The 21,982-nt window shown below is 40.8% G+C and overlaps 2 protein-coding genes across 6 annotated transcripts in view; one reads left to right on the top strand and one right to left on the bottom strand.

Annotated features, from left to right (window-relative positions):
* The window catches only part of CHEK2 (checkpoint kinase 2), a 33,064-nt gene extending 21,359 nt beyond the window's left edge, over positions 1 to 11,705 (bottom strand). Inside the window, exons 1-5 of one of the 2 annotated variants that reach the window (XM_045534373.1) lie at positions 11,608 to 11,705; positions 8,501 to 8,855; positions 4,311 to 4,435; positions 4,045 to 4,192; positions 2,106 to 2,196 (exon numbers count right to left, since the gene is read on the bottom strand). In XM_045534373.1, the coding sequence (XP_045390329.1) occupies positions 2,106 to 2,196; positions 4,045 to 4,192; positions 4,311 to 4,435; positions 8,501 to 8,849 (713 nt within the window). In that variant the 5' untranslated portion in view covers positions 8,850 to 8,855; positions 11,608 to 11,705. The other variant, XM_045534374.1, reaches the window with a different exon arrangement.
* A 147-nt stretch (positions 11,706 to 11,852) lies between these two features.
* HSCB (HscB mitochondrial iron-sulfur cluster cochaperone) lies at positions 11,853 to 20,228 on the top strand. 4 transcript variants are annotated; one of them, XM_045534375.1, is made up of 6 exons: positions 11,855 to 12,172; positions 13,716 to 13,812; positions 14,145 to 14,234; positions 14,836 to 14,980; positions 18,040 to 18,087; positions 20,091 to 20,228. In XM_045534375.1, the coding sequence occupies exons 1-6, from the start codon at positions 11,937 to 11,939 to the stop codon at positions 20,180 to 20,182; spliced, it is 708 nt and encodes a 235-aa protein (XP_045390331.1). In that variant the 5' UTR covers positions 11,855 to 11,936; the 3' UTR covers positions 20,183 to 20,228. The 4 variants fall into 4 exon arrangements, with proteins under 4 accessions (XP_045390332.1, XP_045390331.1, XP_045390333.1 ...); XM_045534377.1 differs by lacking the exon at positions 11,855 to 12,172 and adding an exon at positions 12,200 to 12,372 and having other exon boundaries at positions 13,716 to 13,757; positions 14,145 to 14,239; XM_045534379.1 differs by lacking the exon at positions 11,855 to 12,172 and adding an exon at positions 12,201 to 12,372.
* The last annotated feature ends 1,754 nt before the right edge of the window (positions 20,229 to 21,982 follow it).

Below are 21,982 nucleotides of genomic sequence, written 5' to 3' on the forward strand. Positions count from 1 at the left end.
GAGAACTTTGCCCTAGGTTACATTCACTTTTGTCAGCTTCACTTCACATCCAAGATGACAAAATTCTGAACAGTGAAAAAATGCAGTAATTTTATGTTTTTGGCAGGCAATCAAAATGTTCTAGGCTGGGCGCGGTGGCTCACACCCGTAATCCTAGCACTCTGGGAGGCCGAGGCAGGTGGATCGTTTGAGCTCAGGAGTTTGAGACTAGGCTGAGCAAGAGCGAGACCCCATCTCTACTAAAAATAGAAAGAAAATTAGCTGGACAACTAAAAAATATACAGAAAAAATTAGCCAGGCATGGTGGCGCATGACTGTAATCCCAGGTACCCGGGAGGCTGAGGCAGAAGGATTGCTTGAGCCCAGGAGTTTGACGTTGCTGTGAGCTAGGCTGATGCCACGGCACTCTAGTCCAGGCAACAGAGTGACTCTGTCTCAAAAAAAAATAAAAGAAAATAAAAATGAAAAAGAAAAAAAAATTTTTTTAAATGTTCTAAAATTGATTGTGTCAATGGGCTCACAACTCTTGAATATACTAATCAGTTAATTATACACTTTAAATAGGTAAATTATGTTATATAAATTTTATCTCAATAAAGCTGCTTTTAAAAAGTTATCACCAATAAAATTTGTAAGGAAAGAGTTCATCCCAATTGACCATTATCAAATAAATCAATAAGACACCTATCAGAATATATGACAAAGTGCTCAACATCTCTAGTCATTAGGGAAATAAAAATTAAAACCACAATGAGATATCCCCTCATGCCTATTAGAATGGCTACTATCAAAAACACAAATGGTAAGCGTTGGAGAGAATGTGGAGAAAAGGGAATCTTAGTACACTGTTGGTGGGAATGTAAATTAGTACAGCCATTTTGGAAAACCGTATGGTAAGCTGAGTTGGGCATGGTAGCTCATGCCTGTAATCCCAGTGACTCAGGAGGCTGAGACAGGAGGATTGCTTGCGGCCAGGAGTTCAAGACTAAACTTGGGCAACAAAGCAAGACCCCATTTCTTACAAAATATATATACAAAAAAAAAAAAAAATTAGCCAGGCATAGTAGTGTGTGCCTGTAGTCCCAGCTACTCAGGAATCTGAGACAGGAGGATTGCTTGGGCCCAGGAGTTGAGGCTGCAGTAAGCTATGATCAAGCCACTGCACTTTAGCCTTAGCAACAGAGCAAGACTCTGTCTCAAAAAAAAAAAAAAAGAACCAACAACTAAAAGTAGAGTTATTAATACCACATGATTCAGCAATCCCACTTCTGGATATATATCCAAAGAATGGAAATTGGTATGTCAAAGGGCTACGTGCACTCCCATGTTCATTTCAACATTATTCTCAACAGCCAAGACATGGAAGCAACCTAAGTGTCTACCAATAAATGAATGAAGAAAATGTGGTATATATATACACAAGGGAATACTATACATCCTTAAAAAAAGAAGGAAATCCTGTCATCTGCAACAACACAGATGGAAGTGGAGGAAACTATGCTAAACGAAAGAAGCCAGGCAAAGGAAGACAAATACTATTAATATATGATCTCACTTATATGTAGAAGCTTAAAAAGTCAATCTCATAGAAACAGAGTAGAAAAGTTGATACCAGAGACTGGAGGGAAGAGACAGTAAAAGGGAGGATGCTGACCACAGAATACAGTTTCAGTTAGACTGGAGAAGTTTTAGTGATCTATTACACTGTATGGGGACCACAATAATAATGTAGTCTATATTTCAAAATTGCTATAATACATTTTTAACGTTCTTACCACAAAAAAATGATAAATTGATGAGGTGATAGATATGTTAATTATCTTTATTGAATTTTTCTACAATGAACACATACATCAAAATGTCACATTGTACCACATAAATATACACAATTATTTGTCAATTAAAAATAAAAAATTTAAAGTAAAATCAGCATCAAATAACACACAAAAAATAAAAATAAAAAAATAAAATTCTTATCAGAAATAAAAGTTCTACAAATATGTTATCAATAAATAATGTTATGAAATCAGAAATGAAAAATTACCCAATGACAAATGTGTAGGGAAAATCTGAAGTACAATTTATACAAGAAAAAAATAATTTACCTTCCAAGAGTTTTTGACATGATGTATTCATCTCTTAATTCCTTAGGATAAATTGACTGATCATCTACAGTCAGATCAAAAAATACAAAAACTAAGGGAAAAAAAGGGCAGAAATAGTTCATTAACTTATTCAAAAAAGAGAACATAATTGATTCTAAATTTAATATTCATATGGCATAGAAGACAGATGTTTTTAGTTATATTTAATTAATTTACAGCTCTGTCACTCAGAGTTGTTTTTAATTACATTTAACATGAAACATTTACAATATGTGTTAGGTAGGCCGAGCGGGAGGATTGTTTCAGATCAGGAGTTTGAGACCAGCCTCAACAAGAGCAAGACCCCCTCTCTATTAAAAAGAGAAAAAATTAGCCGAGCGTAGTGGTACACACCTGTAGTCCCAGTTACTCGGGAGGCTGAGGCAGGAAGATCACTTAAGCCCAGGAGATTGAGGTTGCTGCGAGCTAGGCTGATGCCACAGATTGGCCATTCCACAATACACATTTCAAATCATTTCACATGGTAAATATATACAATTTTTATTTGTCAATTGAAATAAATTGATTTTAAAATTTTACTGAATAAAAAAAAGAAAAGTTGCCCTTTGGGCAGACCCATGAGAAAAAGGGATCACATAGCTTGTCAAGTATAGGGCAGACCAAATTTCAGTGCTCAGTTGCCCCCTCCACTATGTGCCCACAAATAGCAAAACCCTATGCAGCTGCCCTGACTATAATCATCAGATAGAAAACAAAATAGTCCAAAACAGAAAAAAACTAAGTCAATCATAAAATATGTTTTAGGATGTCCAATAAAGACATAGTTCCCAGAGGCCAGTCTGAAGACTTCACTGCATGAGAATCTTTGGGCATGATTTTTTTTAAGATGGGGGTCTCACTATGTTGCCCAGGCTGGAGTCAGTAGCTATTCATAGATATAATGATAGCGCACTAGAGCTTTGAACTCCTGGGCTGAGGCGATCCTCCTGCCTCAGCCTCCCAAGTAGCTGATATTATAGGTGTGTGCCACCAAGCCTAGCAGAATGAGTCTTTAAATTCCCAGAACTACAGTATCAGAATCTGTAGGAAAGCGCTTGTGTAAACTTATATTTTCAAGATGTGAGCTAAGATCGTGCCACTGCACTCCAGCTTGGGTGACAGAGTGAGACCCTGTCTCAAAAAGAAAGAAATAAATAAAAGTAACACATACACATACACACACACACACACACACACACACACACACACACACACCCTTGGTTTGAGAAGCTCTATAATTTTTTCAATTAAAGAAAGAGTATTCCTCTTGTCCAAGGATTTAAAATCATTGTGAGTTACTTAGTAGGTTGTTTTTGTTGGTTATTCTTTCTAGACCATATCCTGAACAACAATTGTTCATTTTAGATTTGATGTTCACAAAGTTTTGGGAGTGGATGCTTATAAAATGCTACCTGATGATGACAATAAACATCTCCACTTGTACAGGATAATTATCTGGTATTTAAGTGAACCTGACATAAACACCCATAGCCTAATGCCTGGCATATAATAGGAGCTCAATAAATGCACACAGAAATGAACGAATGGAAGGAATGAAGAAAGGAAACAATAAGGGAGGGAGAAAAAATGAATTAATGGCCTAAAACAACTCACAGATATCTAAGACTAATATGGTGTCAACTAAATCAATGAATGAACTATAACTTATTTTAACCAATATAATAATTCAATAGCAGGTAGCTTTAAATAAAACCAATTAAACCTTAAAAATCTGTCTTTTTCATAATTTAAAAATGCAACTAGGACAGCAAAGTTTAATCTTAAATGCTAACTTACTTAACTTTACTTACTTAAACCATATCCTGTAAGGAGACAACATGAAGTTTCCTTTTACTTAGGAGGGAAAAAAAATCCAGCAACAATAAGATAATAGTATTACCTTTATTTCTGCACAGTGAAAGTGCAATTTCAGAATTGTTACTCAAAGGACGGCGTTTTCCTTTCCCTACAAGCTCAGTATTTACAAAAGTTCCATTCCCACTGTGATCTTCTATGTACGCAATGTAAGAGTTTTTAGGACCCATTTCCTAAAATAGAGAACATTTTATTTCAAACTTTTAACAGCAGGGATTTAAAGTGGGAAAATTTATAAGAGCAATGACTAGACTACCAGATCTCCCAAGTATATGGATATTAGTCACCTACCCTAAAAATCCGAAAGTGTTTCTTGCTATATGTCCGGTATTTATCTGTTTTTTTCAGTAGTGGTTCATCAAAGCAATAGTCACAGCTTTTGTCCCTCCCAAACCAGTAGCTATCATTAACACAGTCTGTAAAACAAAAGCACATATGAGAGGGCTGTTGAATTTCATGTATCAAATATCTTTAAAAATTCCTCATAAATCTACTTGTAGGAAAATAGCTTAAAAAGGCAATCAAAATTATAGAGATTTGCTTGCTCTTTTGCTTTGCAAATCTTGATTTGCTTATCAATATTTTATAACATTAAGAATTAGGAGGAAAAGAAAACAAAATTTTCCAACGAGTTTAATAAATGATGGTTTATATATAACCATGAAATAATAGCCACTAGAAGTTCTCAAATAATTTTTTTAATAATTTAAGTCCCCTCGGAGTGGACACAGATCAAATTTTTAATGACTTGGAAGAATACTTACAATACAATAACTTCCTGCTTATTACCTTCCAGAGACTTCCCACCACACTTAGTATAAAATCTGCAGTCTTCCTCATGGCTCAGAGTCTGGCCCCTGCCTCCATTCCAGCCTCACCTGGTACCTTTCTCCCTTTGCTCAGGACACCTAGCACCTCTGGCCTCCTTTCATTGCCCCAGGTATGCTGGGCTCAGCCTGCCTTGTGGCCTTTACACTTCCTCTTCCTCAACCCCTTGAATGGCTTGTTGCATCTTGCCTATTATGTCTGAACTCAAATATCATCTCTCATTCAGCTTTCTATATATGTACTACCCACCTGTTACCATAATGATATCCTGTTTTATTTCTAAGTATGGACCATAACTGGAAATTACCTTGATTATTTGTATATTGTCTTCCCACAACCCCCTGTTAGAACATGAACACCAGGAGAGCAGCCTTGGTTAAGAGTACAGTTCTTGCTACCTATATCTTGAAAAAAAAAAAAAGAGTACAGTTCTATCACCTGGGACAATGCACATGAGTAGGTAATTAATGTTCATTGAAAGACAGGCTAAGGGCCAGTGCAGTGGCTCATGCCTGTAATTCCAGTACTTTGGAAGGCCAAGGAGGGAGGATCGCTTGAAGCCAGGAGTTTAAGACCAGCCTGGGCAACATAGTAAGACCCTGTCTCTACAAAAAAAGTAGAAAAATTAGCCAGGCATGGTGGTGTGTGCCTGTAGTACCAGCTACTTGGGAGGCTGAGGCAGAAGTATCGCTTGAGCCCAGGAGTTTGAGGTTGGAGTGAGCTATGATGATAACACTGTACTCTAGTCTGGATGACAAAGCAAGACCCTGTCTCAAAAAAAAAAAAAAATAAGTCAATATTAAAATAAATATTAATACTTAGGAATAAATTTTTCATTCACAAGTATAAGACTTATATGTTGAAAACTATAAAACATTGTTTAAAGAAATTAAAGAAGATTGTAATAAATAGAAAGATGGCCCACATTCATAGAGCAGAAGACTTATTATTAAGATGTCAATATTCTCCAAATTGATCTACAGATTGAATTGTAATCCCTATCAAAATCCCAGCTGCTGTCTTTGCAGGAAATGACAAGCTTATCCTAAAGTACATATGGAAATGCAAGGGATCCAGAATAGTCAAAACAGTCTTAAAAAAGAAAAAATTGGGATTCACAGTTCTATATTTCAAAAATTATCACAGGCCAAGCATGATGGTTCATTCCTGTAATCCTAGCACTTTGGGAGGTGGGAGGATGGCTTGAGGCCAGGAGTTCGAGACCAGCCTGGGCAACATGGTGAGACCCCACCCCCATCTCTATAAAAAGTTAAAAAATTTTTTTAAAAATTAGCCAGGCATGGTGGTGGGCACCTGTAGTCCTAGCTACTCGGGAGACTAAGGCAGGAGGATCACTTAAGCCCAAGAGTTCCAGGTTACAGTGACCTATGATCACGCCACTGCACTCTAGCCTAGGCAACAGAGCAAGACCCTGTCTCTAAAAACAAAACAAAAAAAACTTTACTACAAAGCTACAATAATTAAGATTTTTGGTACTGGCATAAGAATAGACATAGAGGCCGGGCGCGGTGGCTCACGCCTGTAATCCTAGCACTCTGGGAGGCCGAGGCGGGTGGATCGCTGGAGGTCAGGAGTTCGAGACCAGCCTGAGCGAGACCCCGTCTCTACTAAAAATAGAAATAAAAATTATCTGGACAACTAAAAAAAATATATATATAGAAAAAATTAGCCGGGCATGGTGGCACATGCCTGTAGTCCCAGCTACTCGGGAGGCTGAGGCAGTAGGATCGCTTAAGCCCAGGAGTCTGAGGTTGCTGTGAGCTAGGCTGACACCATGGCACTCACTCTAGCCCGGGCAACAAAGTGAGACTCTGTCTCAAAAAAAAAAAAAAAAAAAAAAGAATAGACATATAGGTTAATGGAAAAAAATTGAGAATCCAGAAATAATCCCTCACATTTATGGTCAAATGATTCTTTTTTTTTTTTTGCATAATTGACACCGAGGATCATGAAATGATTCTTGACAAGAGTGCCATGCTCATTCAATGGGGGAAAGAATAGTCTTTCCTAGAAATAGCACTGGGACAACTGGATATCCACATGCAAAAGGATGAATTTTGACCCCTAATTCACACCATCTACAAAAATCAACTAAAAATGGATCAAAAACCTAAATGTAGGAGGTAAAACGATTAAATTTTTAGAAGAAAACATAGACATAAATCATTAACAAATAATAATAATAATAATAAATAGCCTCTGTTTATTGGGCATCTACTTTATGCTTGTCCCTCTATCAGGTTCTTTATGTTTTCTCATTTTTAAAGGAGCTACAACCCACTTCACCCTTTCTCACCATTTCTGTTTGCCACTCATCTAAGCCTAAAAGCCTATCTTAAAAATATGACTTAAATGAGTAAAAATTAGCTTCAAATATTTACTTCTAAATTTAAAGTTGTATAGTAGAATATTGCTGTAGTATTTCTCCATTTTTTTTTTTACTGGTTTTTCTCTTTTTTTTTTTTTCTTTTCATTTAAGGCTGGTCAAGTGAAGCAGTGGGAGTGGAGAAGGAACAAAGGAATCTGTAACTGGTTGTGATCAATTAGTTGTAAACACCACTGCACTCAGACCAGCCTTTCCTGTTTTTTTCAAGACATCAAAGTTGGACACGAAATAAAGCAAAAGGGTGACGAGTGACAAGGTACAAAGTGATACATTAGTCGTTCATTTCTTTAGATTAATATTTTCTATTTCATTAATATCAAGTTCCCATTTTTTTTAAACGAAGAGGTCATTTTAATGTAAGAGGGAGGAAAAAATGCTATTTCAAGCATATTCGTGGGAGTTACTATTGGAACCAGGTGTTAGAGAGGATCAACATATTTAAATTGCAATGCTGGTTATTTTGAGACAAAAACAAATAACAGTCAACAAATAGCCTTCCCTATTCTGAACAGCTCTGGTGCTCTGAAGGTGTGGCAAACCACAGCAGGGGTTAACTGGCCAAGGTTCTGTGATTAGATTACAATGTCTGTGTGTTTACATAAATCTACATTTTTTTAGGGAGAAGTTCCACAGCTCCCTTCAGATCCTCAGATTGAGACAGCACACTGCAAATGCCCAATTAACAGCAGGTTAAGAGCCAGTGCAGGGAGGTGGTAGACCCTGACCTCCAGGTGGGACTTGAGGGTTTCAGGTCTCAGGCTCCTTCTGTAAATTAAATTATTTTTATAAAATTTAAAAAAAAACTGGGAGGCCGAGGCGGGTGGATCGCTCAAGGTCAGGAGTTCGAGACCAGCCTGAGCAAGAGCGAGACCCCGTCTCTACTAAAAATAGAAAGAAATTATCTGGCCAACTAAAATATATATAGAAAAAGAATTAGCCGGGCATGGTGGCGCATGCCTGTAGTCCCAGCTACTCAGGAGGCTGAGGCAGTAGGATTGCTTAAGCCCAGGAGTTTGAGGTTGCTGTGAGCGAGGCTGACGCCATGGCACTCACTCTAGCCCGGGCAACAAAGCGAGACTCTGTCTAAAAAAAAAAAAAAAAAAAAAAATTTAAAAAAAAAAAACAAGAGCCAGTGTAATAGGTTTTATCTTTCATCACCTTCAATCTCAAGCTTTCTCCCTCAACAACTTTCTGTGACTGTTTTTCCAAACAAAACACTACCCTATATAACAACAAAAGGTCTTACCAAGATTGGAGAATCCATCCTGAAGGGACCATAATCGACCCCAAGGGGCAGGAACAGGCTCCTCAGGTTCTTGGTCCTCAGGAATAGAATAGAGTTCCTGAGTGGACACTGTCTCTAAGGAGCTCAGTGTCCCAGAGCTGGAGTAGGAGGACTGGCTGGAGGTGGGCATCGTGCTGGTAGAGGAGGTAGATGAGCCCTGGTACTGCGAGGAGGAGCCGTGGGACTGTGAGAAACAGCCTTGGGACTGGGTGAAGCCACCTTGGGGCTGTGCAGAGGCACCAACTCCGAGGGACTGCGAGGAGGCACTGCCGTGGGACTGCTGGTCCTCCGCATCTGTCTCCCGAGACATCACGACCTCAAAAAGGAAGTGTCCAACATAAGGTGAGTTTCAAGGAGCAAGACTTAAAGTTCAAAATTAAAGGATGGCCATATTGCAACAGCATTAAAAAAAAATCCAGGGCAAGCATGCTCTGCAAAAATTAAAATCCTAACAGTCTAGACCTGCAGTTCTTCTGGGCTTAGCTTTTCTTCAGATCATTGTCACCAGATCAGAATTTTTTGACAGCCATAAACCACGGGGGAAAAACAACAACAACAACAAAAATTTGAACGCTACAAATAAATAGAAAGCAATAAAATTGAGTTGGGCAGGGACTCATAAAAGCTTACATTCATTCAATTTTCAAAAATTAGGAATGAAACCTAACATATTAATTCAATCAATACTGCACTTGAATTTCATATAGACACTCTTATGATGGTTAAATTTAACAAATGTTCAACTTTATAAAGGTGTGAAAGCAATATGCTTTCAGTAGAAACCATATTTCCGAGTACCCATAACCATTCTTGTTTTCACTTTCAGTACAGTCTCCAAATAATTACATGAGATATTCACCACTTTATTATAAAACAATCTTTGTGTTAGATGATTTTGCCCAACTGTAGGCTAATGTAAGTGTTCTGAGCATGTTTAAGGTAGGCTAGGCTAAGCTATGATATTCGGTAGGTTAAATGTATGTTAGGTGTATTAAATGCATTTTCAACTTGACAATATTTTCAGGTTACAATAGGTTTCTCTGGATGTAACCCCATCATCGAGGAGCATCTGTATATTTTGGAAAGGAAAAGAAGGAGAAGGAACAGATGGCATGGGATAGAAGACACGAAAAAAAATTACTGCAATAACTCCCTGCAGCACTCCAGGGAGTCCATTTACATAAACCCTCACTGCTACTCCTACCCCAGGCTTGCTCTTCCAGCAAAGCAATCACACCCTGTTTGTTCAATCTAGATTTCCAGACACCTAACTAAGGGCCGAGCCACGAAGAAAGACTGCTGTAAACAACTCCACCTAACCCTTTGTGATGCTAAGTAACTGTGGAGATCATCTTTTCAGCACCCTAAATGGCCTTCCAGCCTTGCTGGAATCTTGCAGGAACCACTTGTTGATTCACAAAAGACCATAACAAAAGCTCCCACCCTTGTCTTAGAATTAACCTGAAAGACAGTCTAAGTAACTTTCAACGCTGACATAAACAACAACAAAAAAGGTACACTCTCTTCCTCCTGCCCACACTTAAGCTACTACTCCAGTAGAACACAATAACCAACATTATGTTGCCCTCCCTTATCTAAGGGAAATACAGCCCAAGACCCCAGTGGATGTCTGAAACTGTGGATGGTACCAAACCCTATACATACTATGCACAACTTTCCTTTTCCATCTTCACAATTTCAGGGGTAGAAGATACATTCTTACTGTAGATCTTAGCAACCTCAGCACACAATTTTTTTTTTCTTTCCTTCAGTTGAGAACTTTCAGCTTTACACTTAAAGGAAGCACTTTCCGGCATCTCTTTGGCATATCTGAATTGTCGGCATCATTACTCTTGCCCTTTAGGGCCATTATTAAGTAAAATAAGGGTGAATTGAACACAAGAACTGTGAAACCACAAAATTTAAAACTTATGAATTGTTCATTTCTGGAATTTTCCATTTCATATTTGCAGTTGACCTCAGGTAACTAAAACCACAGCAAGCAAAACTTCAGATAACGGCTAACTGTACTCACACCTACTGCATTTATACAGCTTTCAAGATATAAAGGTCCTAATGAGTTCTCTTTAAAACATACCAGGAAGGTGATGCCACAGCTGAGTCTGCCACTCCTGACCTGCTGGTCTAATACCAGCCAGGCTAGGTCCTTCCTGCAGCTTTTTGAGCAAGACTTCTCTGCCTTGACAACTAGAGAAAGACAATGTGTCAACAGATAGCTGTGAGAGGTTACAGGCAAGCGGGTCTGAAGTCACACCTTTGCGTGAAACCTTCACATAACCTTTAGGTAGATCACAACCTCTCTGAGCCTGTTTTCTCATCTGAAAAGAGTAGATATATAATGAGGTTTGTTTTTTTTTTTTTTCACAGCCCCTCATAAGCCATGGCATGATCGAAAGGATTCAATGAGGTGATGCAGGTAACGCTCCCCCTCCCCCGAACGCTTGCTAATTGGGAGCTATTCTTCAGCCAAGCTGACCGCGGCAAAACTCCAGGACGGTGAACAGAATTCCACTCCCAAAAAATTCAAGAGGCCTTACAATTGCAACACAACCTTTTTTCAAACTAGGGAAACTGAGTCCCAAGGAGGACTGGTGCCCTCCTACCCACTCTTCGCCACCCCATCCCACACTTACTTATGGACACTCGCAGGACATCCTGATACACAGGCTCAGTGCGTTTCCAGTTCCTGCAGTGCCTAGTAGCTAAGAACTGGATTTTCTACAAGCATTTTTGAGATTGAACCTAAATTACCATTCTTTAATGGTAATAATTACTAAATTTTTTTTCCTAAACTCTTTACAAAGTAACTTCGCTTAGATACTGAAGAGCACAATTCTGTTCGTTCTCGGCCTGTACGTCCAGGCCTGTTTCAGCTTGTGAAAGGGGAAGTGAACTTCGCCTCGACGATTAAGAGAGTCGCCCACACACACCCCTTCCAGCTCAAAAATACAGACAAAGCGAAGCTCGGGAGATTCCACTCGCATAAGGTGCTGAGGATGGGATTCGAACCACCAAACACCCAAGAGAAGTTCCCCACTATGACTCACCGCGGGAGCCCACCTGGCGCCCCACACTCTCAGCAGCCGCAGCCAGCAGAGTGGCGCTAAACCTGCAGATACAAACTCCACCCTCAGCCAATCAAAACGCCCTCCCCCGCCGGCGGACCAATGAGGAGCAGCAGATATGGCCGCTAGGCGCAGCCTCAATGCTTGCTGGGAGTTGTAGTTTACAAGGCAGAGCGGAACTCAGAATTTAGGTTTCCCCCGGGTGATCCCGCCCCCTCAGCGCTCCAACCAATCAGCAGCGTTAGTCTGGTCGGCCCCGCTTGCTGGTTTTCCTGCCACAGGTGACCGCGGCGACATAGGCCGCTGGCCAGATGTGGAAGGGGAAAGCCGGAGCCTTGCTCCGGGTGTGGGGGTTATGGCCGGCAGGGGTCCCCAGAAGGAGACTGCTAAGCTGCGATGCTGCGTCTCAGGCGGGAAACAGTTCACCCCGCTGTTGGAACTGCGGCAGCCCAGGGGGCCCTGGGCAAGGGGACCGGTTCTTCTGTCCGCAGTGCCGCGCGCTGCAGCCACCTGACCCCACTCGAGATTACTTCAGCCTCATGGATTGGTATGCATGACGATGTCAGGAAACGGGCCGTGGCGAGAGAGACGTCAGGGGCTGGCCTGCGAGAGGGGAGGGTCGATCACGCTAGGGAAGGAGAAGGCGGGACTGGTAAGATAGGAGGGCGGAGCCCTCGAGAGCAGGGGTTGGAGATGTGTACATGGGAGTGCAAATTGAGGGGCGGGGACTGAGGCCAGCGGCGAGAGGTACCGAGACGGGGAACTGGGAATGGAGGGGCGGGGAACCTAGTTGGGGAAAATAGGGCGACAGATGCTACAGTGGAGAGAGACTGGAGGGGTGGGACCTGGGAGAAGGGAGACTTGAAGAATAGGGACAGAAAAGTTTAAAATTGGGTTTAGACTTTTAAGCAAAGAGTATTGAAGTGTGGTCTAAGATTGGGGGGTAAAAGCATGAAAGACAGTATTGTGGGTGAGGCTTAAGGGAAAAGTGGGAATTGGAGGGAGCAGGACCAAGAAATGGCGCTTTTACTCTGAGGTTGAGGAGCTTGGAAAAATGGGGAAGTGTGGGCAGAGCTCAACTGGTGAGGAAATAGAGAAGGTTCTGGGAATAGAAAGCGAAAGGGGTTAGATTAAAATAAAGTGGGAGACAGGGATGAAGGGATCCGGGGTTGTGGAAAGATAGGATGGCGATGAACAAAACATTATTCAGTGACACTTGTTAAAGCACAGGAGGAAAAACTTTCTTCAGGATCATCTGCATAGGTAAAAGGACCACCGCAATGAGGTCTTGCGGTGGGGGAAAAACATTGGTCTGAACTCTGAATACAGCATGAGCAAAAGGGAATTTATAGCCAAAGAACAGAATGGGGGTCAGTGGATGGAAAATTACTAAGAGGAAACATCAGGGGTCAGGGAGATTCTGGCTAAACCTACCTAATGGGATTCTTGCTGAAGACAGGCAGAGTGATCAGACATCACCTGGGGGGAGGAAGATGAGGGGGAGGGTGAAGAACCTGATCAGATACCCAGGATGATCAAATATCCAGGATGATGGGTTCTGCTAAACTGAATTAGGAGGGTTTTTTGCTAAAAATGCATTTTACAAGGAAGGGCACAGATGGGCCTTGGAAAAGGTTCAGAAGCCTGTCTGAAGTTTGGCCAAGCAAAGAATCTTTGTCAGTGAGATTCAGGAATGCCCTTTCCCCTTAACTATGGGATCCGCCCCCACCAGTCTCTGAGCACTTATGATGAGCTGCTAGAACACTGATCTTTAAGTTTCTTAAGCATCCCAATCTAGCTCCCACCACAGGGTCTTTGGACTTGCAGTTCCCTCTACCTACATAGCTCTTTCCTCTGATCTTTGATTACTCATTGTCATCATTCAGGTCCCAGCTCAGGTGTCACCTCTTTATTCACCGTATCTCCCACTCTCTCTGACCCTGTTCTGTTTCCCTTCATAGCACCTACCACTTTTTGGAAGTATGTTTCTATGTTTACTGCATCTTCCTCATAAGAGCAGGAACCAGGCCCATGGTAGACAAATCTATATATATTTGTTGCATTAATTTCATCTCCCAATTTCCTTCCAGCAACTGTTCCTTCAGAGTTGACACTACAAAGCTCCAGCACAGGTACCAGCAACTACAGCGTCTTGTCCATCCAGATTTCTTCAGCCAGAGGTCTCAGGTAGCTTATTGGCCACCCCCAATAATCCCAAACATGTGCATACTGCATGGTAGTGGCCGTGTGGTTATGTGATTGTCAGGGACAAAGCTGAAGAACCAGCTCCACCCTGTGGCAGCCTGACCCCAGCCAACTGTGCCACAGAGCTGTCATTCACGCACGTCTTTTCTCTGACTTCCCAGACAACTTAGAACCCATCAGCTGAAAATAAAGACACCTCATCCATCCCCAGTTCTATTTTAGCCATCTTCTGCCTGCCCAACATTTTATAAAATTTGTGGATATAAGCTGACTGATCTGGATGGTAATAAGACTGTCTTCATCTCCACTAACAGACTGAAAAGGAATTCTCAGAGAAGCATTCGACCCTGGTGAATGATGCCTATAAGACCCTTCTGGCCCCCCTGAGCAGGGGACTGTACCTTGTAAGGTGATTTCCCAACCCTTCTATGTATGGCTTCCTGGTGCCCATTGTAGTGTAGGACAGCTCCTTCCCTTGTATTCAGCAGGAGAGTGCTTGAGGCCTGAGGTAGCCCAGGGACCCAATGATATTTACCCTCAAAGATACTACACAAGTATAGTTTTCTCTGAGTAGTCTCAGTAATCTGAGTATTCTCTGTAAATCTTATTTGCCCCAAATGCATTTTTTAAACCATTTTCTATGAATTTCAAGGATTTGATGATGATGGATTTTAGGGGAGAGTAATTTGGGGTGTTTTTTTTTTCAGGAGCATCTTAGAATCCAGAAAATTTTAGAACCAAATAAAATCTTTACAAACATCTAGTTCAGCCTCCAAGTAGAGTAATGACTACCCCAAGATCACACAGTTCAGGTAGCACAAGCGGCATCCTGTCCTAGCATTCCTGTGTCAGTCCAAGCTTTTGACACCCTACCCTGCTTTTTTCATTATTGAGACAGCTCCAGTTTTCTCCATGAGTAGTAGTATGTTCTGAAGGATGAGTAGGATTTACATGACTCTGGCCATAGCTTCTTGAACTTATTTTTCTTGCTTTCTGCCACAATAGCTAAAGCTCCGTGGAATACAGATTTCTGAAGGAACAGATTATGAAATGGACAGGCAATTCCTCATGGAAATAATGGAAATCAATGAGAAACTCGCAGAAGCTCAAAGTGAAGCTGCCATGAAAGAGATTGAATCCATTGTCAGAGGTAAAAGATAAAATACCACTGAACACATTTTATTGCTATTATGAGCACTTGTCCACAGTTTAGTGAAAAATTAATGTAAGAATACGTATTGGTCATCATAATCACTCAGTATTTTTTTTAATCATACTGAAACAAGTTTCATCTGGAGGTTAAATCTACGTCATCTCTAACCTTATGGAAGGCAGCTTAAACCAAGAATGTAATCATATTTTGCATATTGCAATGATCTTTCCCTCCCATGACATCATTTAGATACCATTATTTATCTCTAACAAGGAAAATGGGCTTCAGAAGTTAACGAACCTGTTCAAGGTCACACAGCAGATATGCAACTGGGCAAAGATTAAAAACCTGATCTTCGGATCTCATATTGCTTTATTTTCCACTTTATTCCACAGTTTATCAGCTAGGATTCTCCAGAGAACCCACTGAATAGATGGATAGATAGGTAGATAGACAGATAGATATTTTAAGGAATTCGCTCAAATGATTGTGGGGGCTCGCACATCCAAAGTTTATAGGGCAGGCTGGCAGTCTGGAAATTCAGGTAGGAGTTCTATGTTACAGTCTAGAGGCAGAATTCCTTCTCCAGGAATCCTGTTTTTGTACTTAATGCCTTTACTTGATTAGATGAGCCCCACCCAAATTACCAGGGGTAAACTCCTATACTTAAAATTAACTGATTTAAATGTTAATCACATCTCCAAAACACTTCCACACCATCATCTAGACTAGACTAGTGTTTGATCAAACAACTGGGCACCATAGCCTAGCCAAGTTGATGCATAAAATTAGCCATTCCACATAGAAAAGGCTCCAAGGTTCTCTCTCAGATTATATGCACTTATGTACTTTCACAAATATTCATGATGTGCCTACTATGTATCAGGCACTGCACATGGCACTGAGGATACAGCAAGAAACAAGAAAGACCTGGCCTGGCCTGTGCCTTCATGGAGTTTGTATACTTCCAACTCAACGTGTCCAAAATGGAATTCCCTGCCTCCCTCCCAAAAACCTGTCCCTCTTCCAGTGTTCCCTCTCTAAGTGACTGATACCATCTAGTTGCACAGTGTGAATCTACCGTAGTCAATCCATCACCAAGTCTTCAAGAACTGACCTAAATGTGTCTCAAATCTATCCACCCGTCTCTATTTTCACTGCCACCACCCTTTTCTAAGCTACTATCTTGTCTTACCTGGACAATTGTGCAGTGGCTTTTGACTGCTCTGTCAAAAACCTTCAGGCCCCATCTAACACATCCCTACACTGTCACTGTGTGATCTTTTTGAAACCCAAATCTAATCACCACCCTTGCTCTTGCTTAAAAACTAAGTGGCTTCCCACTGCTCTGAGGTTTAAGAGCAAACTCTTTCGCATGCCTTACAAGGGCCCTGCATGGCCTGGCCTCTGCTTCCCTCCATTTTGCCCCAGCCACTCTGGCCACTTCCAGTTCCTCTTCTGTACTGGGCACCCTCCTACCCCAGGACCTTTGCATGTGCTGCTGTTTCTGCCTGAAACCCTCCTCTCCTCTGCCCTATCTAAGTTAACTCTTCCTCCTTCAGATTTGAGGACAATCATCACTTCCTCAGGGAAGCTTTTTTTGACCTGTCTATACTTTTCAGTAGTGGGTACCTCTCCTTTGTACAGCTAATCACAGTTATAACTTTACTGTTCTATATGACATTATTTGATCAAATGTCAGCCTCCCTCATTACACTGGAAGTTCTGCAGAAGCAGAAATTATGTCTGCTTTTTGCTTCCCTCACATCCTCAGCTCACAGAAAAGTACTTGGAGTATAATAGGTTCTCTAATTATTTATGAAATAAGTGAATAATAATGAACAAAGAAGTTTAAAGCAGTAATATAGAAGCTGTGGTAAGGTGACTGTCAGCTGGGTGATGTGGGGTAAAGAGACACCCAGGTGTTGCATATTTTGGAAGACAGGGCAGCAGGAAGCTCTGGGTGGAGTAAGGTAGACTTGGGCTCAGTACCAGCACTACTACTGACTTTTCATGTGACCTTGAGCAAGTAACTTTATCCCCTTTGAGTCTTAGTTTCCCTAGTTGTTGCAGGGATTAAATTAAATGAGGTAAAGCATGGAAAGCACTTATAACCCTACAGTGAACATTTGACTTTGAGCAGGTCACTAATGTTAATTTAGATTAATTCCTAAATTTCTTCCCTTAAGGTACCTGCTAAGGCTCAGGTAAAGTGATTGTTCAAAGGCATAGAGCTAGTTAATTTGGGGGTCAGGACTTAAGAGTCTCCAGACTCCTAATCCAATGTTCTTTTGTCTACACTGCATTGCTACCTAAGAGGTAAATTTCAAACACTGGGCTAGGAATCAAGTGACTTGGATTCCATTTCCAGCAATTCCACTCATCAACCATGCGACCATGGGATGATTCCCCCAATACCTATCATTGCCTACCTTGGAGTATAATGTATTTGAAAGTGCTTTGAAAAAAGAAACCATATGAAACGCTGATACTATTTATATCTGAAAAATGCACTTACTGTAAAACTCCTCATTTTCTAACAAGGAAATGAGAAATAGGAAGTAGTTGCTCCTTTATTTTATTTGGCATCATCTCTCTTATGACACAATATGATCTAAATGTTTTCATTTTCCTGGGAGGCTATGTAGTTTGCAAGTGGTTGCTTGAAACAGTCATACCTTGCTGGTGGGTGATCCCAGCATGTTCATTTTTCTCCTTGCTAAAATTTGGGAGATTCAGACTGCTTCATGGAGATAATCAAGGCATATCCTTGTTCTTTTATTTCTTTTTAATGATTTTATGGCCATTTTATAAGCCTTGGTGATTGCCCCTCAGACCTTTCATGGGTAGAAAAACAGAGTGTAACTAGGATCGACCAGTGCTGCACTAAACAACAGCTGCCATCATGGTACATGTGGAAACAAAGGTTAGGAAGCCTTACCCCAATTCCAAGCTCCCTTCTTTGTTGTGTTTAAACCACCATGATAACAAAGTATTGTCTTCATATTACAAGTCTATTTAAATAGAAAAATTAAGATAATGTTTTTCTCTTTCAGCTAAACAGAAAGAATGTACTGACAATGTGAGCAGAGCTTTTGAACAAGGTACTTTCTTTGTTTCTTGATTTTCTTAAATATGGAAAGAAATTATAAGCATTGAGCCATAATCATTCATTCAATAAGTAGTTTTTATATACCCATCCTATGATAGGTACATAAGGGAAATAGAAAAGAAGTATGTGCTAAGAAAAGAGAGAAAATGGAATTATTTAAAATGTTCAGCCAAAACCATAAAAGGCAGAAAAAGTATGGAAGACAAAAATAGGAACCAGAAACAAGGGCAACAATTAGAAACAATTAGAAAACTAACAAATATGGTAGATATTAATGTAACTATATCAATAATCACTTTGAACATTTAAATGTACCAGTTGAAAAACAGAGATTATCAGAGTGGATCAAAAAATAAGACCTTGTCAAATGCAGTGGCTCGCACCTGTAATCCTAGCACTTTGGGAGGCTAAGGTGGGAAGACCAATTGAGACCAGGAGTTCAAGCCCAACCTGGGCAACATAGCGAGACCCCTAGCTCTATAAAAAATTTTTAAAAATTAACCAGGCATGGTGGTACATGCCTGTAGTACCAGCTGCTCAGGAGACTGAGGCAGGAAGATCACTTGAGCCCAGGAGTTTGAGGCTGCAATGAGCTATGGTGATGCCACTGCACTCTACCCAGGCCAAGAAAGTGAGACCCTGTCTCAAAAAAGAAAATGGTGGCCGGGCGCGGTGGCTCACGCCTGTAATCCTAGCACTCTAGGAGGCCGAGGCAGGTGGATCGCTCGAGGTCAGGAGTTCGAGACCAGCCTGAGCAAGAGTGAGACCCCATCTCTACTAAAAATAGAAACAAATTATCTGGCCAACTAAAATATATATAGAAAAAATTAGCCGGGCATGGTGGCACATGCCTGTAGTCCCAGCTACTAGGGAGGCTGAGGCAGTAGGATTGCTTGAGCCCAGGAGTTTGAGGTTGCTGTGAGCTAGGCTGACGCCATGGCACTCACTCTACCCCGGGCAACAAAGCAAGACTCTGTCTCAAAAAAAAAAAAAAGAAAATGGTTAATGTGGTAAATTTTGTGTTATGTGTATTTTATCGCAATTAAAAATTTTTTAGCATGATCACAGCCTTCCAAGCCCCCAGTAAGCCCTTTGCCATTATATTAATATTTATATTAATTATATTAATATCTCCCTTCCATGGTAACTACTCTCCCAAACTTTGTGTTAGTCATTCCCTTGCTTTTCTTGATAGTTTTAACCATATATGAATATAACAATATATCTGGTTTTGCATTATTCTGATCTTTATATAAATAGCATCAAACCTTATACGTCCTTATATGACTTGCTTTTTTTGCTTAATATTGTATTTTTGGAGTCATCTGGCATGATGCAGTAGTTATAAGATACCTTCATTTTAGCACTCCTTGTATTGTATTTATCTAAGTCAGGGTTTCTCAACCTTGGCACTACTGACACTTTGACCCAGATAATTTTTTGTTGTGGGAGACTGTCTTGTGCGCCATAAGATGTCTAGCAGCATCCCTGGCCTCTACCCTCTAGAAGTCAGTACCACATCCCCAGTTGTGACAACCAAAAATATCTCCAGACATTGCCAGATGTCCCTGTGGGGGCAAAATCACCTCCATTTGAAAACCACTGGTCTAAGAACATCATTCCAAGAGACTGGAAGCTCCCTGAAGGCAGCTCTGTGCCTCAGCATCTGGCACATAGGAAGCAACTATGTGGTTCTAACACCATGTGTGTTAGGGGAAAACTTTTAAAACATATGCATTTATTACTTGGGACTCCCCTGAAGACAATCAGCTTCTTTAATTTATCTGAATCGTGTAAACAAGCATGCTCTGGCCCCATTTTGGTTAACCCCTTTGTCTCCTTAACAATCTAGATGTTCTCCCTCTCCATTGCTCAGATTTACTGAGTGTTCAGTGGGCCCAGGGCTCAGCTTTTATCTGGCTGCCTTGGTCACCTAGAGTTGGTTTTATTCTTGCTTGAAATGAAGCCTGACATCAATGTCTCTGTTTATTTCAGATGACTTTGAAGGAGCCAAGGAAATTTTAACAAAGATGAGATACTTTTCAAATGTAGAAGAAAAGATCAAGTTAAAGAAGTTTCCCCTCTAATGGTTCCTAATTTAATGTTTTAAAAAATAAAGTTTTTATATATTTCTTTTCTGGCCTCTGCTAACTGAGAATAAGTATGCTTTAACTATTTTATATCCTCTTAATTAAACCTGTGGCTTGAGCGTTAGTGGATGGCAGTTTGTCATGCCAGAAGAAACAGCCCACTCAGAGCTTGGGTGGTCAATTCTTCATCTGATACTTCATACAACATGCCCCAGCCTGGGCCAGTGGGTAAGGAGGTGGGGTGGGGCCAACTTGAGGCCCCACAAGGAGAGGTCCAAAAACTTTGGAGCAGGGGTGGGGCAACAACCTACCTGACAGGTACAATGAACACTATTTGGGTGGTGGACATACTAATAGCCCTGACTCAAGCATTACAAAAGTTATTCATGTAACAAAAACATTTGTACCCCCTTAATATTTTGAAATTAAAAAAATTAAATTATATTTTTAAAAAAAAACTTTTTCAGCAAAGGGCCAAATAGTGACTATTTTAGGCTTTGTCGACCAAATGGCCTTTGTTGTAACCATACCCTGCCTTTGTAGCACAAAATCAGCCATAGACAATCTGTAAACAAACAGACTGGGCTGTGTTTCAAGCACACTTTATTTACAAAACAGGTGGTGGGCCAGATTTCACCATGACTCTGCCAACCATAGCCCAAGAGCCCCAACTTTCTAATGGCATGAGCTTCACTAAGATAGATAGTCCTCTTTGTGTGGCCTTGGGCCATTCCATTTGGTACCACACAAAGCTGCATAAGGGTCTCTTTGGCCTACATTTCAAGCTATAGCTAATATTAAAAAGAATTAATCTGATATTAAACACTAACCACATTTTCTACTCCACCTAAGTGGGATAGAGCAGTTTTAATTACTCTCTGGACAGTTGACACTCTTGTCACTATTTCCATCCTCTTCTAATTCAGCCCAAAGCAGCTCCACTTCCCATTCTGGATTTTTGGCAATTCAGTTTAAGGTCTTAAAGTTCTTTATTTTTATTTCCTTCATTTTAAGAGACAAGATCTTGCTCTGTCACCCAGGTTGGAGTGCAGTGGCACAATCACAGCTCACGGCAGCCTGGAACTCCTGGGCCGAAGCCATCCTCCCACTTCAGCCTCCCAAGAAGCTAGGACTACAGGCACACCCAGCCTGTTTCTCGGAATTTTTTAATCAGAATTTTGTTTGCTATTTTAATCATCCCTGATCTAGACACTGTAAAAATGTTTGGTTTTTTCTGGAAACAGATCAAGAACTTAAATTGGGCCAGTTCGGTGGCTCATGCCTGTAATCCCAGCACTTTGGGAGGCCGAGGTAGAAGGATGGCTTGAGGCCAGGAGTCCAAGACCAGCCTGAGCAACATAGCAAGACCCTGTCTCTACAAAAAACAGAAAAATTTAGCCAGGCATGGTGGCAGGCACACGTAGTCCCAGTTACACGGGAGGCTGAGGACAGGAGAATCGCTTGAGCCCAGGATTTCAAGCCATGATAACCACTGTGCTCTGGCCCAGGAAACAGAACAAGAGCCAATCGCCAAAAAAAAAAAAAAAAAGAGAACATTTGAACTCTTATGGAGGACAGCTTGATTACAATTGGAAAAAGTCAGGGGTCTGAACCAAGGTTTAAATACTACTCCAAGAGCTTAAAACTTCAGCTCCTTGTCCTTGTCTAAAAATCTGTATCTTGTGAATCCTGCTTCAGTTATACTCAGTTAACATTTTAGGATTTACTGAATTTCAGAAAGCAAATTAACCACAGCAGCTGTCTGGCTTAACGATCCTTGGGAGTATCAGTACATTC

This window comes from Lemur catta, chromosome 21 (assembly GCF_020740605.2).
Source record: "Lemur catta isolate mLemCat1 chromosome 21, mLemCat1.pri, whole genome shotgun sequence".
Classification (NCBI taxonomy): Eukaryota; Metazoa; Chordata; class Mammalia; order Primates; family Lemuridae; genus Lemur; species Lemur catta.